The sequence below is a fragment of the Rhincodon typus genome, chromosome 16 (assembly GCF_021869965.1).
Source record: "Rhincodon typus isolate 14 chromosome 16, sRhiTyp1.1, whole genome shotgun sequence".
In the NCBI taxonomy this organism is placed as follows: domain Eukaryota; kingdom Metazoa; phylum Chordata; class Chondrichthyes; order Orectolobiformes; family Rhincodontidae; genus Rhincodon; species Rhincodon typus.
The window spans coordinates 34,631,923-34,647,144 of record NC_063347.1 but is presented as its reverse complement, the minus strand read 5'-3'; the positions used below and the strand labels follow the sequence as shown (position 1 = coordinate 34,647,144).

Below are 15,222 nucleotides of genomic sequence, written 5' to 3'. Positions count from 1 at the left end.
ACCATGATACTTTTGCTTTACACCAATATTAAAACTTTGGACAGCATTCAGACAAGTATATAATTCAGCAAATATATTTTTATAAAATATATGCAGAGATTTTGATGGGAGCAATACAAAAAAATTACTTAAGTTCAAATTTCTGTATTAATCTGTAAATTACTTCATTCAAAAAATCTTGTCTTTGCCAAATGCTTGTCAGATTATTGAATAATTATATTGGTTAAAAACTGAATGATAGATAAAATTCTGATTTATTTTAGGCAACTTCGGTTTGGGCAGTCTGGCCTGGTTCAGAAGAAGGCTTTGTGTGCTGCTAGAATTTATTAAAATGATTGGTTTAATAAAGAACAAACAAAAAACATTGAGTCATAATTTGTGGCAGGGAACAAGGCATCTACCATTAGTTAGGTTTCAATGTTTTTGGTGACAAATTGCTGCAAATATGAGCTGTTTATGGTGCAGCAAGGGAAGGACTTTTGTGTACAGTACAAGTAACTGGATATCTCCTTTCCTATCAGATTGGAGGAATTCGGAAAGTAACAATGTAAGGAGTGAGAAGAAAATGTAATTTCGAAAGAATGCATTCAATGTTAAATCAGATACAAAGAGATGAAAAAAAGGAAAGGAAGATTGGACTAAGACTAAAACAAAATCAGACAAAGAAAAAGTCAACATTTTTAAATCCCCAGCAATTAAAGCCTAAACAAAGAAAACTCCATATTTATAATCATTTTCAGTGTTGAGAGAAGATGATTTGCAACAATTAACACTTATCACGGCATTAAAACGGAACTTAGATTGAAAGGTCAAGATTTAACTTCCTCTGGAGGGTTTAGTTTGTGCTGGTGGTGTTGAGTTACAGTTCACTCGGGGAGTCCAAGTTCCAATGGCAACATGCAATTTTGCATGTTTGCTGTAGTCTGCACCCATGGACAGTGACAGTACAGGCTGATCAGAAATCTTTTCCACTCTTACTGTTTGCCATTGGTGTGTGTTGGGAGGATTTGTAGGTTGATACCTAACATGTTTGGACACATTTGAACACACTTCCCTTGGCCATAGGTTTCTGATGTAGATATTAACCCAAAATTTGCTGCATTACCAAAATGAAATTCAATGAATTTGAATGAAATGAGAACACATGTAAAGACTGGTGATGACCTAATGATTAGAATGGTCACTGGTTGTAAAGTGTTTCTGTGTCTTGCTGAAGGCATGTGTGTATTTACATTGGAGTACTGTAACTCAGCAGTAATGGACTGAACTGTCACAGTAACTCTGGAAAACTGAAGTTTTGTTCAAAACAGACATCATGAAGAGGATGTGATAGTGTGGACTATTTATCAAATGTATTTGTGATTGTTATAGAATTGCTGTGTAAATAGCAGACAGTTGATTTGATGACATAAAAGTAGACAGAAGCAAAATCAAGCTAAAGTTGAGGTCAGAGTTCATTAAAAGCAAGAGATAAGTTTCTTTCCAAGGACAGACAAGCAAGACTTCATGAGTTAATTAATTAAACTGACGACACTTTTTTTGCTCGAGACTGGATAAGAGTTTCAATATACTGTTTTGTACGGAAAGGATATTAAAATAATTTGCCTCAGAGCACAATTGGCTAGCTGAGGGGTTCATCTGATCAAATGGCTGGAAGTTGAGACTGAGCAGGCTGATCACCAGTCCTGGTCTGACCTTCAGACAGGTCTATTTAAAAGGGTTTACTTGTGATAGAAAGCATTATAAGGGTAAAATTTTTGCAATATTTTTTGTAGTATACTTTACTTTTATAAAGAACATTGGATATATTCCATTGCTCAAATTGCCTTGAGTAACCGATATTTGGAATAAACCCGACAGACTGGGGAAAGTGGGCATAAAAGTCTAGAAGTGAAGGTTTCGAGCCCAGAATTCCTAGTCCACTGTGCTGCAAAAAGTCCTTCTGTTTAATTCATACCAATATACAAAATACAAGAAGTTTACGCTATTTACTTCAATGGTGAGCCAGGCATTGCAATGCTCTTTGTGTGAGGTTAACGGCAGAGCTTTGCATCTTAAACAACTACTTTTGTATTTTGGAAATTAACTATGCACCTACTCTGTGCTTGAATTTGCTGTGCATAAATAACTGTAAGTACCATTAGCATTATTTTGACGGCTAGTTATGGCTCATTGCATCATCCAAGAAAACAGTTTGACTGTTTCTAAGCTGACATTATGGACTATCGTGTGTTGTATTTTGAAAATTTTTAACTAATTTTATGTTTACGAACTGGATTACATTGGCCAATGGTTTTGATCACAGATGCTAATGATTATTTTGAATACATTCACACACTAACTTTGCAATCATTACCACAACACCACAGTACTTCAAAAAGACAGAAAGGAATCATAGTTGCTTTGTGCTTTGATAACTACATCTTACGTCAAGATATTGAGCATAATATATTGACCGTTATAGACAGATACAGATTCAATGTTTCTACAACAACTATTTCATTTGTGTGACAACACAGTGAGACCACACTGCAGGCAGGTACATAACTACTGTACCAAAGAGATATAGCTGTGGCAAGTTGCAGAAGCAGGTTGTACTTACGTTCATAAAAAGTTAAACATTTTCTATAGTAAAGATCCTTTCAATATTTTAGGGTGATCTAATGCAGTTTTTCACTGCTGTAGTGAATTCAAAGATATATTACAAAACACACTGGCATGCTGAAAATAAATCACATCTGCATTTGTACTAACAAATAATATATATAAAGTAAACAAAATAACTTTTACATTTAACAAACAAGGGTTTTTGAACAAAATGCTTCTTTTTAACAAACATAGAAATATAAATTCCATTTGACTGTAATATCTGTAGCTACAGCATAAAAACATTTTTGCTTTACTAACTATAAGGGTGAGATTGCACTAAGTAACATCACACCAGAGTAGGGAACAGTGTATAAGCTGTAACAACATCATGCACGAGCCATTTTTCAGTACACACAATGCAACATTTAGTAGTCACACATGGGCCACTTATCAATTCCTCCCCAGAAAGCTGAAAAGATTAATTCAATTCTAATACTATTTGCTCAATCAGACAGAAACTACCACACATGGCAGGAACAAATGTTACACAAGCAAAATATGTTTTGTGCATTTCAACAATTTTACAGGTTTTACTATTTCATTACAACATAAAAAAGACACTAAGCATGGACATATGTATAAAGTGATATTTACTTATGGTAACCATCAATACTTACATCACCATGCTAATATTTGAACACCTGAAAATTGTTATTAACAAGTGATTAAAATCACTGTAACTTCCTACTGATATTTCTCACTAGCAATATCACAGAAATACTCAATACCCTTATGAATTTACTCTAACTGAAAGCTTGGAGCTATGGGGATTTCAGACAAAAGATGCACAGATATTAGACCTCGAACAGGTTACATTTGATTGGTAAAAGAAGTTGGAGCATTCTGGCTGTAACCACCCTGACTGTAGCCTCCAATCTGACCATATGAAGCTTGTTGCCCATAACCTGGTTGCTGTCCATAGCCTTGTTGGTTGTATCCAGCTGTTTGACCATAGCTTTCTTGATCACTTGCCCGCTGATTGTAGGGTTGGTTGAAGCCAGTTTGAGCTGGCTGTTTCTCCATGGTGCTTTGAGCGTGTCGTTGACTTGAAGTATGCCAACCAGTCTCTTTGAACACAAACCAGATATTCCCAGCCCACAGAATAAAGTTAAGAAATCCAAAGACCTAAGGAAGTGAGAAAAAGTGCAATTTTATTTAATGTATGTTATTTTTGTTATCTTAAGTTAACAATTATTATGGTCCTGATGGAGATGGAACTGAACGAGTCAGACCTGAGAAGCAAAGCTGTTACAGTGGCCTAGAACTAACAACTTTATGTGAATAAGCAATACTTAGTGGAAAACCAACTGCCACTGCATAAATCATACACAAGAAGATCGGCAGTAAAACTCGTAAGTGGTGAAACTGTAAGCAAGTTGTTTAAGTTGCTCTTAACTAACAAGTTTTGTTTCATGCTGCTTTATTGCAAAGTGGATGATGATGGTTTGGGTATTGTGACCATACTTAACATTTGTCATTGCCAGTTAATTCAAAAGCAAGAATTTCTTTCACGCATGAAATAGAAGATGAGGACTTCAAAACAAAAAGTCAGCAGCAAAGGAATTTATTGTGAGTGATTGAACTAATAGACCACCATAAATGTAAGCGTCTACACACATGCATTTTCTATATAATCTATTTTTTTTTAGCTTTAAATCACTAGAACTGCAATTCTAAAATATTGTTTCAAAGAGAAGAAGTGTATAAAGTATAAATAATTAGTTGGGAAAAAACATTCAGTGTGTACATTCATGATTTCAAGCAAATCTGAGCAGCTTCACCACGAGTAATTGCTATTATTATGCCATCAACAAAATCAGACCTTGTAAGACAGCCAAAAAAATGTGCAGGTCAGCAGGAAGACAGTAATGCCTTTAGAAAATTATTCCTGATATGAACATACTGTAGGTGTTATGTGACCTTTAAAACAATTTATCATACTACTTAACAAATAGAAATGTCAAATACAATTTTAGCTCTCAGCCTAATTATCATTAGCAACTGAATTCATTTTCAGTTCCACCACACCCCTACACCAAATTCCAGTTATCTTGTTATTTGGTCAAGAATGCAAAGAGCAATTTTGGTTATTTAATCTTGAAGTTCATTCTGACGTGTAACCATACAAGATATGGGAATTATTGGAACACATTTTTCAAGAGGACCAAGGCTAGGATAACATTGTAGTACTGTTGATCTCTATTTCAATGAGAAAGAACCATAACTTGGGTATCGCTGAAAAAGAACCATAACTCGAGTATCGCTGAAAAAGACACATTTTATCTAAGCTTTTTGTTTTGTACATTTGCACAAAAACAAATAGAAACAGGAACAGTATTTTATACTGCATGAGAAGACAGCAATGATTGGTTGACAAGTGGATTCTGATTGGTGGACGTGTTGCCATGGAGAATTTACCAGTTAAGTGATAATTGACAGTTAACTGATGACTGAGTGCTAGATGAAAAACTTTGGCAAAATGTATATTTTTCAGCAATGCTCAAGTTCTGTATTACAAAATAAATATTTGTAGTACCATTCGTGAAACCCATAGTCCCAAGCCTTACTTTCCCATAATTTGAATAGTCAAAATAATTTATTGATAATATCTGGGACAATATTTCTTCGTATATTAAAATCAAAAATATTAGGACAAAATAGTGTACAGTAGTGAGAATACCCACAATGTTATGCATGCATACATGGTCCTGAGAAACAAATTGTTTCTGTGAAATTATTGATTATTGATTTTCTTATAATTTTTGATATGCAAGAGATAATTAGGTTAAATCACTAGGTTGAATTGTACTTAAATTCTACCACAAATGTAAAAATATTACTCCAAACATCTTTGGACATTTCATTGGTGCCACAGATTTGTAAGTTGAGAATCCTTGCATGAAATAATTTCTAAAACTCAGGTTGTTGACTTGCTCACTGAACTGGCTTGTTTTTGTTCAGATGTTTTGTCACCATGCTCGGTAACATTATCAGTGAGGCCTCACTGTTGATGTTACCTAGCATGGTGATGAAATGTCTGAATGGAAACAAGCCAGCTTGGCGAGCAAGTCATCAACCTCATCCACAACCTGAGCTACAGATCTTTGCTTGAAGAAAATATTCCAAAACTCAGTTTTGTCATTAAAACAGGAGAAAAAGAATAAAGGGTAACTTTAACTCCAGTGGAAAACCAGCAAAACTTATATTCATTTCATACCAGGCAAATTATGACCAGGGTATAGAGCCAGGAATACGTAAAACTGGGAGTTAATGACACAAATTTTTGCCAGGTTGGAAGGATTCAGCACCTAAGGCAAAATGACATCAGAGCTCCAACTCAGGATGTTCTTTCCCCAAAACAGACAACATCTTTTTACTGAGAGATGAGAGATTTACACATCTATAGTTACCTAGCAGGGTGATGAAACGTCTGCAACCAAACACACCGGCTCGGCGAGCAAGTCTGCAACCACACCTATAGTTAGCAAAGGCAGCAGCACATTTAAAGTGTTTCTGCCTTGACTCAGAATTAATCTTCATCACTCACATTTCTGAAGCATGACTTTTGAGCTTTAGACATTTGAGAAAAAGGTCTGAACTTTTTAGAATTCTTTAGAGAACACAGATACCCTCTTGGAGAAGTTCCGGTACCCCTTTAGGATTGTTAACAGTAAAATTATTGCATGCCAAAGGTGGATAAGCTCTGTGCAACTGTCAAGCTATCTAGTCATTTAATCCTCTGCGCTATACATTTTGAAAAGAATTAGACTGCTGTAGCTGTAAGTTGAAAGAAAAAGTGCTTGCAATTTCAGACAAGTTTGATATTATAAACCTCAGCGTCAGAATAATAGAAATTATGCTGATTCACTCCTTCCACAATCTATCATTATCATAGTAGGGACTTGTAAGTTCACAGTTTGATTGACAGTTCCAAGTGATTATAAATGGATTAATGTCTATGATGCAGTGTTACAAATACAAATATATGTTGTTTGTATTAACTACTTGAACGAATGTTTGATTTGTGACTGATTAAATAAGTGAAGGATTTTGATGTTTTAAATGAGCTTTCATGATTAAAAGTTTTTTTTTAAATAAAGTGAAGTCTGTAATAGATATTTAGAATGGGGTAATATTTCCTCTCAACATAATTTCTGAGGTAGGTCAGTGGATACTGGGTGAGTTGGTATGGAAGATATAAGGTCAAAGCATGGTGGGTAGGGGTGTTCCTGGGTTGGCAGGAGTTGGTACTAAGCAGGTACAGGAGCTATAAAAGCTGATAGGGATGAGTTCAATTAATTTGGCATAGGGATATAAGGTGCTATAGGAGTTTAGGTTAGTACTGTGGGTGTGAGGAGTTATAGAGTGGATAGTGGGTCATAGTTCAGCATGGTGGGTATGAACCATCATAAGAACAGGGGGCATGAGTTGGCATGGATGGAGGAGAGGAGTGAGTGGAAGGTTGAGGGCTAGAAGGCCTTACTGTCAAACTGTGTACCCAACTTGCTGGTGAAAATTTGGCACAATGTTCCTAAATTCCAGTGGGCCCCTGTGTATAGTGATGGAAAGTATCCTAGATGAGATGTCAACATGGCCTAACTGGTGGAGATCCTAGGTCCTAAACAAAACAGCAAACAGTTTCAGCTCAAGTATTTACAGGCAGGGGGATCATGATGACGACTGGAGGCTTGGACACATCCCAAGACCCAGCTTTCAAGAATGGGCAGAAACCAAAGTTTCCATGGCCATGAAATGCTTGGGTTCCAGAGATTTACCCAAAGTTATGCTGTGCCCATCTGACCCATGCTAAGGCATCCCAGAGACCACATGAAAATTATGGTGCTCTCCAATACAGAGTTAGTGATGGAGAACAAAATCAGGTGCAATTCTGGCTTAAGTCCAGGGATCACAACCTGAAGACTCAGGGAGTAATCTTACTAATAAAGAGGCAAATGCTCAACTTTATTTTTATGTTTTGTATCAACATACCTCCTTTTATGTTTATTCTCTTTAACCCACTCAACCATCACTTCCCAATTTATTGTTATTCCTTTCTTTTTCCATTGGCCCATGGATGCATGCAATTTCTTGAGTTTTAGTTCCAGGATTTTAACACACAAAGAGTCATGCAAAATTTGCACCTAGCTATTTTACTTTCATCTTTCTTGCTCCTGTGGAGCTGAACTTGTGAAGTCAAATTGAGGGATTACAGGCACTAAGCCACATCTTACCTGTCCACAATCTAGGATCTTAGCACATTAACATGTTACATCACCAAATCAGCTTGCAGTATCTAAATATCTATCAATATTGGCTTTCAACTTACAACAGACGTGTTTAATCCTGACATAGCAGGGTCTCTGACAGGTGAGCATTTATTGCCCTGCTGTTTGCATGCAGACATGAGTAAAAGCACTTCATCAGGATCTGTAGCAACTTTGACATCAGAGAGTCCTTTCGCCCAGGCTGATGATCCCACGAGCCACATGAATGAGAAGACCACAGTTACAATAAAATCCTGGAAAAGATTTTTAAAACAATCATTTAAAAATTGTGTTAGTCTTATTTTAAAAGGACATAATTGCTGCATGTGGAAAATATCATGAAAGAAAACCATTTACACAACTGTGGTGATATTAATTAATATATAAACATAGGGCATTGAATCCTTGTATATTCATCCCCATGTGGCTAAGAGTGGAGGAAGATTGACTCTAATCTCCTCCAGAAACCTGATCCTCTACCCTCTACTCTTACTTCCAGTTGCTATGGTGATTGTGGAAGTTTCAAATTTGACTATAAATTGTATGATGTCGGCAGAAAATGGGAATCTAAAAATGCGAAACTTGAAGGAGGTTGGAGAAGAGAGACATGTAAAGAGCTACAGGAATTAATAAGAAATGAGTGGAAACCTGGCTAAAACAACATTTCAGAAAACTGTAATCTAAAGACTGGCATCAAAGTATACATCAGTTCTATTTTATGCTGATGGTATTTACCAGACAACCCAGTGTAACTGCATTCTATTCACTCTAAATCAAAAACATTTTAGCTCACACTGAATGCTACTGATTTTAAAAATAAAACAAAAATATGGCTTCTGATATTGATGGAGATGGGTGTTGCAAGTGGGAGGGTTTAGGTCACAGCTTTGGTTGGACAACCTGGATTCCAACTTTCCCTGCATTCTATGAAAGCAAACAGCTTTTTCTTTGAAACAGCATCCTTGCCTGATTTACAAGCTTGGATTCCAGTTGGGCATGTGCTACTCCAAGGCAATTCACAGCTATGAGGAAGAAACCTCCAGTTAGTGTGAACTTGGGATAGGGGTGTACAATCCCTGGCTCTGGAGAATAGTCTGAGCCTTGGGAAGGGAGTCAGTTTGGGAGATGGGCCACTGAGGAACCACTGCTCCTATTTATTGGCCCTCAAGCACAGCACTGCAAAGGCACTTAGCTTTTTCCCTAAGCCATCATTGCCTCTTGGATTTCCCAAGGCATTTCCCAACTAGGGAAACATGAAATAACATAGGAACCCAGGATAAAACTATATATCATTAAGTTGACACATCCTACCTGGGAGAAAATTGGCTCCCTTACTGCATATTGAGTTTCTGCTATACCTCTGAGTGAGCAGACTGGAATTGAAATTTCAACATTTCAACAAAACATCGAAATTTCAAATTTTAACCTGACTCCAATCAACACATCTCTTGAGGATTACAATTATCCACATCTGTTTCTATACAAATCTTTGCTGGAATTGTAGTTAACTTTGGAAGAAAATCACTTATGATCCCGAAATTCAAAAGAATTCCTTGCAGTTTCACTGTAGCCCTGGCAAGACAGCAGCAGAAACCAGAAGTGTAAACAGCCAAAAGCAGAAATTAAGGTTTTAACTATGCAAATAATTAAACTTCAGAACTGTAGGACGACAGTACACCCACAGCTCAATAATAGTCATTAGTAATCTGACAGAAGCTTGAAAACGCAGTATGTTATTTCAGTCAAAGCCATAGAGGTGATTCTTTAGGCTGTAAAATATCAGCAGCAAAATTAATGAACGCTGGAAGTACATCAGGTGGCCTGTCCTTGCAAATTACCACCTGCACCTTTAACTTTCCTTCCTGTTCAAAATCCTTTAATGTGCTCCTGACATCATGCCCAACTTTCCTTTAATTGCAAGATTGAACCCTTCAAATTATATTGTAACCCTTTCAACAACACTGAAATAGTCCTTACCAAAGCCACAAATCACATCCTATATGACTGTGACAAAGCTAAACTAGCCCATCTCATTCTCTTAAACCAATACAGTCCTTGACAATGATTGATCACACCTCCTCATCCGTTGTCCTGCTGGTAGAAATGGTTGACTCTTACTTATCCACTCACAGCTAAAGAATTCCTGGCAATCGCTAATCTTCCTGCTTTCACACCATAAAATCTAGAACCCATCATGGATCTATCCATAATCTCCTTACATTTCACACCTACCTGCTACACCTGGGAAGCACCATCTGAGCACACTATGTCAATTTACACATCTACGCTGATCGTACTCAGCTCCATTTCATTGCTACTTTTCTCAACCATTCCACTACCTCCAATATGTCACACTGCTTAAATAATATCCAGTATTAGATAAGCAGAAATTTTCTTCAGCTAATTATTGGGAGTGCTAAATATTTGTCCCTGCCACAAATTCCATTCCCCAGCTACCAACTTAATTCCTTTCCTTGGCAATTCTCTGAGATTCAATCAGATGTTAAATCAGATCAGATCAGATCAGATCAGATCAGATCAGCAGGGTCTGTGTCCCTTACAATGCTTAGGTCTATGTATAATGCTGTTGACCTTTAAAGGGCCTCTCTTGATGAGTCCTGCAGGCTCCTTGCTCAGAAGTTGAAACAATACCCCACCCACTCTGAATTGGTCACAGCAATTTTCTTTCCCACTGTGTATTTTTGATATCCAACATGATGGAAAGCAACAGTGAGTGCTCTTTGGCCTGTGGCTTACAAATGCAGTTGCCCCCTTCACAACTATCACCCCCGTTTCTCCCAATCTGCAGTCCTCAATTCTGAAGAACAGTTTCCTGACTCTCCTTCCTATAGCAGCAGCCCTCCTTGTCCCTCTCTCAACCCTCCTTTCCCTAGTTTTGGTGGACTCGCCCAACAGACTACTATAGCCCACCTCTTGAGAGACCTAATCAGACAACCCTGGAGAAGAAGTGACCACACCCCCTGGGTGGCTGCGCATTTCCATGATCATGTTAGTCCTACCCTCCTGGACTACTGAGGCCTGACCCTGGCCAATCCCCTAGACTGGTATTGGAGGCTGCTCTTGACTTACTGTACCACAGCCAACTGACTGATGAGTGCTTTCAGGGAATTTGGTGAGGACTACACCCTGAGATCTGGCTACTTGTTTACTGCCCACGCAGTGTGTTTGCCACATAAGCTCCTGGGACTCGTGGAACAGGTGTGAGATTGATGTAGCATACTGCTGCACAGTAAGATGTATGCCCCTTTGACTGTGGGTTGCTGACCAGCAAAGCAGACAGCCTGGTTGCGTGACTGCACTAAAAGGGCACAGTAAGGCAAGGATGCTTGCTGGTAGGTCTAAGTGAGCAAGTGCTAAGAAAACAAGCGAACACTCCTGAGATGCAGCTTGGCCAATCTATGAGCTGGGTGCCTGTCACTGCAGTGTCCTTGCAGTAGCCTTTCAGTGTGAGTTGCTGGTGCACCCTGCAATGTAGGTCTGTACTTTGTCACAGCGATGCTGATTGTGATGATCATGAGGGGTCGGCAAATGTCAGATACCAGGGTCCGTCAATGAGGTGTATGTGGGTGACTGGAGCCCATGTCCTAAGATGCCACTTGATGCTGATCAACATGAAGGTTCTTTGTAGCCAGTGATGAGCTGAATTTACCAGGTTTCTACTTTGATCTCCATGTTGACAATTATCAAGATCAAGCTTGTTAAATGTGTTTGGTATGCTTGGAAGCTGAATTCTAATGAGGCAAGTTGGGGCATTAATAATCGCCTTTGATTGGCAATTGCCCATGCCTAGTGAAAATTTCACTTTGCCATTCATTAAATGCATAAAAGATGCGGAAAGATGGTCCTGGCGTCAAGATATGTGTTGCTAGTCTTTCCATCTGATTCTGTCACAAATCTTGCTATAGTCCACAGCATTCAGAACGCTTTAAGACTCCACTCGTGCTGATTTTAAAAGTCTCATTTTTATCTTCAAATTCTTCTATGATCCTGTCCTATCTCCCCCAAGTCTACAATCCTCTGAAGTCTCATCATGTCATAAGAACATAAGGAAGAGGAACAGGAGGAGGCCACATGGCGTGCTCCACGATCCAATTATTGCCAGATCCTCAAATCAAAGTTTGACATTTGATAGGCTTCATGATTTGTTTAGATTAGCAGAGAAACCCTGGAGTCAAAGGTCTTTGGGCACAAAGGACATGAGTTGCCTTGAGCATGGGTTTTTCTCAAGACAGGGTTCTGCTCTTCCTCCACGTTTGCCACTTCTCTGCAGCAGAGTTTATGTTGTCAGTTTCTCACCATCTTGCGACTTGTTGGATGGGATATTGTGATCTGATATGGTTCATGGCAACACCATTCCATGCATTGATAGCAATTTGACCCATTTTCACTGATGCCTTTATATGTCTCTAAACCATTTTCTCGGTCCTCCTTGAGATTGGTTGCCATCCTTACATGGTGAGAAGAGGACCTGTAATGAAAGCCTGTTATGCAGCACACTGATGGAGTGTCCAGACCACAGGAACTAGTTTTACATTAGCTTTGTTTGGAGTACTTTACTTATGTGACAGTGCTGGAGTTTGTTCACCTCTCTTACCATTTGACTTCGAATATCCCGCAGAGGCTGAAAACGCTATTGGTTATATATTACATCATTATCAAGGAAACTGTAGTTTGCACAGATACAAAATGCTGTAATTTTTCAGGGGGTTTGAGAATTGTGACGTATTGAGACTTAATTATATTTCAAATTATGTGAAAGTTTATATATCCATATTCTTTAACTATTATACATAAATAGCTATAAAATTTAGTTTCCTCTCCTAGATGACTGAGCATACACATATGTTCTGGTAGCTAGCCATCATCTTAATGGATTAAATTTGTGCACTTTTTTTTAATCACAATCTGCAAAGTACTTAACACTAGTTGGTAGCTCTCCTGGAAACCAATCAAATTAAGCTAAAATACTTGGTATTATGTGCAAATGGCTCACAGTCTTACACATGGATGAAATTTAGAAGAACATTGTGTTAATTTGCAAAATGTGTGGAAGAAATGCCCAGCACTGGGGAGATAGCAGCACGGTGGTAATGTCATTGGACAAGTAGATCAGAACACCAGGCTAAGGCACTGAGGCATGGGTTTGAATTCCACCAGGTCAGATGGTGAAAATTGAATTTAACAAAAATGTGGAAGAAAAAGATAGTCTAATTGTGACCATGTGACCACTGTCAATTGTCTTAAGGAGAAATCTATCTGGTTCACAAATGTCTTCTAGGGAATGAAATTTGCCAACCTTACTTCGTCTGATCTACATGTGACTCCAGACCAATAGCAATGTGGTTTACTCTTAATGTTTAGAGGTTAGACATGAAATGCTGGTCTAGCCAGTGATACTCACATCCCACAAATGAATTTAAAAAAAAACATGAATTTATCTGAACTTTGTGAGATGCATTTTGTTTTCGTGTAGGCAGTTTTCATTTTAAATGATACAAACATGGTCTGACTTTGTGAGTTAATCTCAGGTACTTAGATATATTTGCTAATGAAAGACATGTAATAACTCTGTAGATAGACAGCCAGAAAAAGTGAGCTCTAAAATTGTTAGAAACCAGACTTTTGCAATGCAGTTATGTCTTGAATACTGACTATATTTTTAGCATATGATTGCCTTTATTGTAATGAGAGAGAAACAGACAAATGTAACATCACTTTTTTGTTGTATGTAATGTGTGACAAATAACAAATTATTTTTGTATATCTGATGAACCATTCACATAAGAATGCTCTAAATAAGACAAGCCAATGCTTGTAAGAGATTGTTTCACACACAGTAAATCAATTACAGTTAATGAAAATAGAAACTACTGTACTTTGACATAAATCCATTGATTTACTGATAAATGATGACTGCTTGCCTGGAGAGACTTGCGCAATATTTCAATCTGATCATACATGATGAAACAACTTTTGATGCAGATTATGGTTGACCAGAATCTGTTTCTCATTTATTCTCTAGATTTAAGAGTCAAATGCAATTATGTAAAATAATATCTGCCACTAAATGCTGCATATTAACTGATGGTGTAGTGTAGAATTTTGCAATGAATATGACATCAGCTAAATGCAAGTAAACCTTGGTTTCATGGTAACACTTTTACCTCTGAGTTCACAGAATCACAGAAGCCGAATGGCACAGAAGAGGCAATTCAGTTCATTGTGCCGGCACACGCTCATCAAATGATTATCGTTACCTACTTCTAATCTCCTGCCGAGCTCCCATTCCCTTGCATTTTATTCCTTATCTGAACAATTGTCCTCATGAATGCCTCAATTGCACCTGCTTCACCACATTACCAGGCAGTACAGTCTATTCCCTAATTACTCGCTGAGGGATAAAGCTTTTTCTCATGTCACTTTTTGATTACTTTAAATATATTCTCTCTCATTCTTGTTTCTTTTATAAGTGGGAACAGCATCTTCCTATCTACTCTGTTCACTCCGCTCATGATTTTGAAAATCTTTATCGGATCTTCTCTCAGACGTCTTCTCTCCAAAGAGAACAGTCTCAAATTCTTCAGTCTATCCTCACAATAAAGTTCCTCATCCCTGGAACTATTCTTGTGAATTGGTCTCTCTAATGCACTCAAATCCTTCTTTTAATGTGACACCCAGAACTGTTTACAATACTCCAGCGGAGGTCCAATAAGTCTCTTATACAAGTTCAATATGACTTCCTTGCTCTTGTACACTATGCCCCTATTAATAAAGCAGAGAAGTCTGTAAGCTTTACTTACTGCTCTCTCTACCTGTCCTTCGACCTTCAATAATTGGTGCACATTTACACCCAGGACCCAGCATGATTCTAATGTATTTTGAGTTTTCCATGACTTTAAGTCGTAATGATTGAATCTGTGGAACTTTCAAACGTTTGCCCACATTAAATGAGGGAGTTACTTACTATATCTAGGTGGCCTGTGACTATCAAGAGTAGAATATGATCTCAATGTTTAATTCGTAGCAACTGCTTGAATGTATTTGATTTGTACCAATCATCTGCACTTGCCTTGTTTTTAAGGGAGGGTAGACAGCATGAATAACTCCTTTAAGACCAAGTCTACCTTCATCAGCCTTCCAAACAATACCTTTACAGTGACAAAAAACTGAAATAGACCATACAAATACCAGAGATAACAAGGTGTAGAGCTGGATGAACACAGCAGGCCAAGCAGCATCAGAGGAGCAGGAAAGCTGACGTTTTGGGCCTAGACCCTTCTTCAGAAAA

General features: G+C 37.9%; 1 protein-coding gene across 1 annotated transcript in view; it reads right to left on the bottom strand.

The window, feature by feature from the left end:
* Nucleotides 1-3,407: 3,407 nt before the first annotated feature.
* The window catches only part of synpra (synaptoporin a), a 358,266-nt gene continuing 346,451 nt past the window's right edge, over nt 3,408-15,222 (bottom strand). Inside the window, exons 5-6 of the mRNA XM_048606732.1 lie at nt 7,976-8,167; nt 3,408-3,774 (exon numbers count right to left, since the gene is read on the bottom strand). Coding sequence (XP_048462689.1) covers nt 3,460-3,774; nt 7,976-8,167 — 507 coding nt within the window. The 3' untranslated portion in view covers nt 3,408-3,459. The remainder of the gene's footprint in view (nt 3,775-7,975; nt 8,168-15,222) is intronic.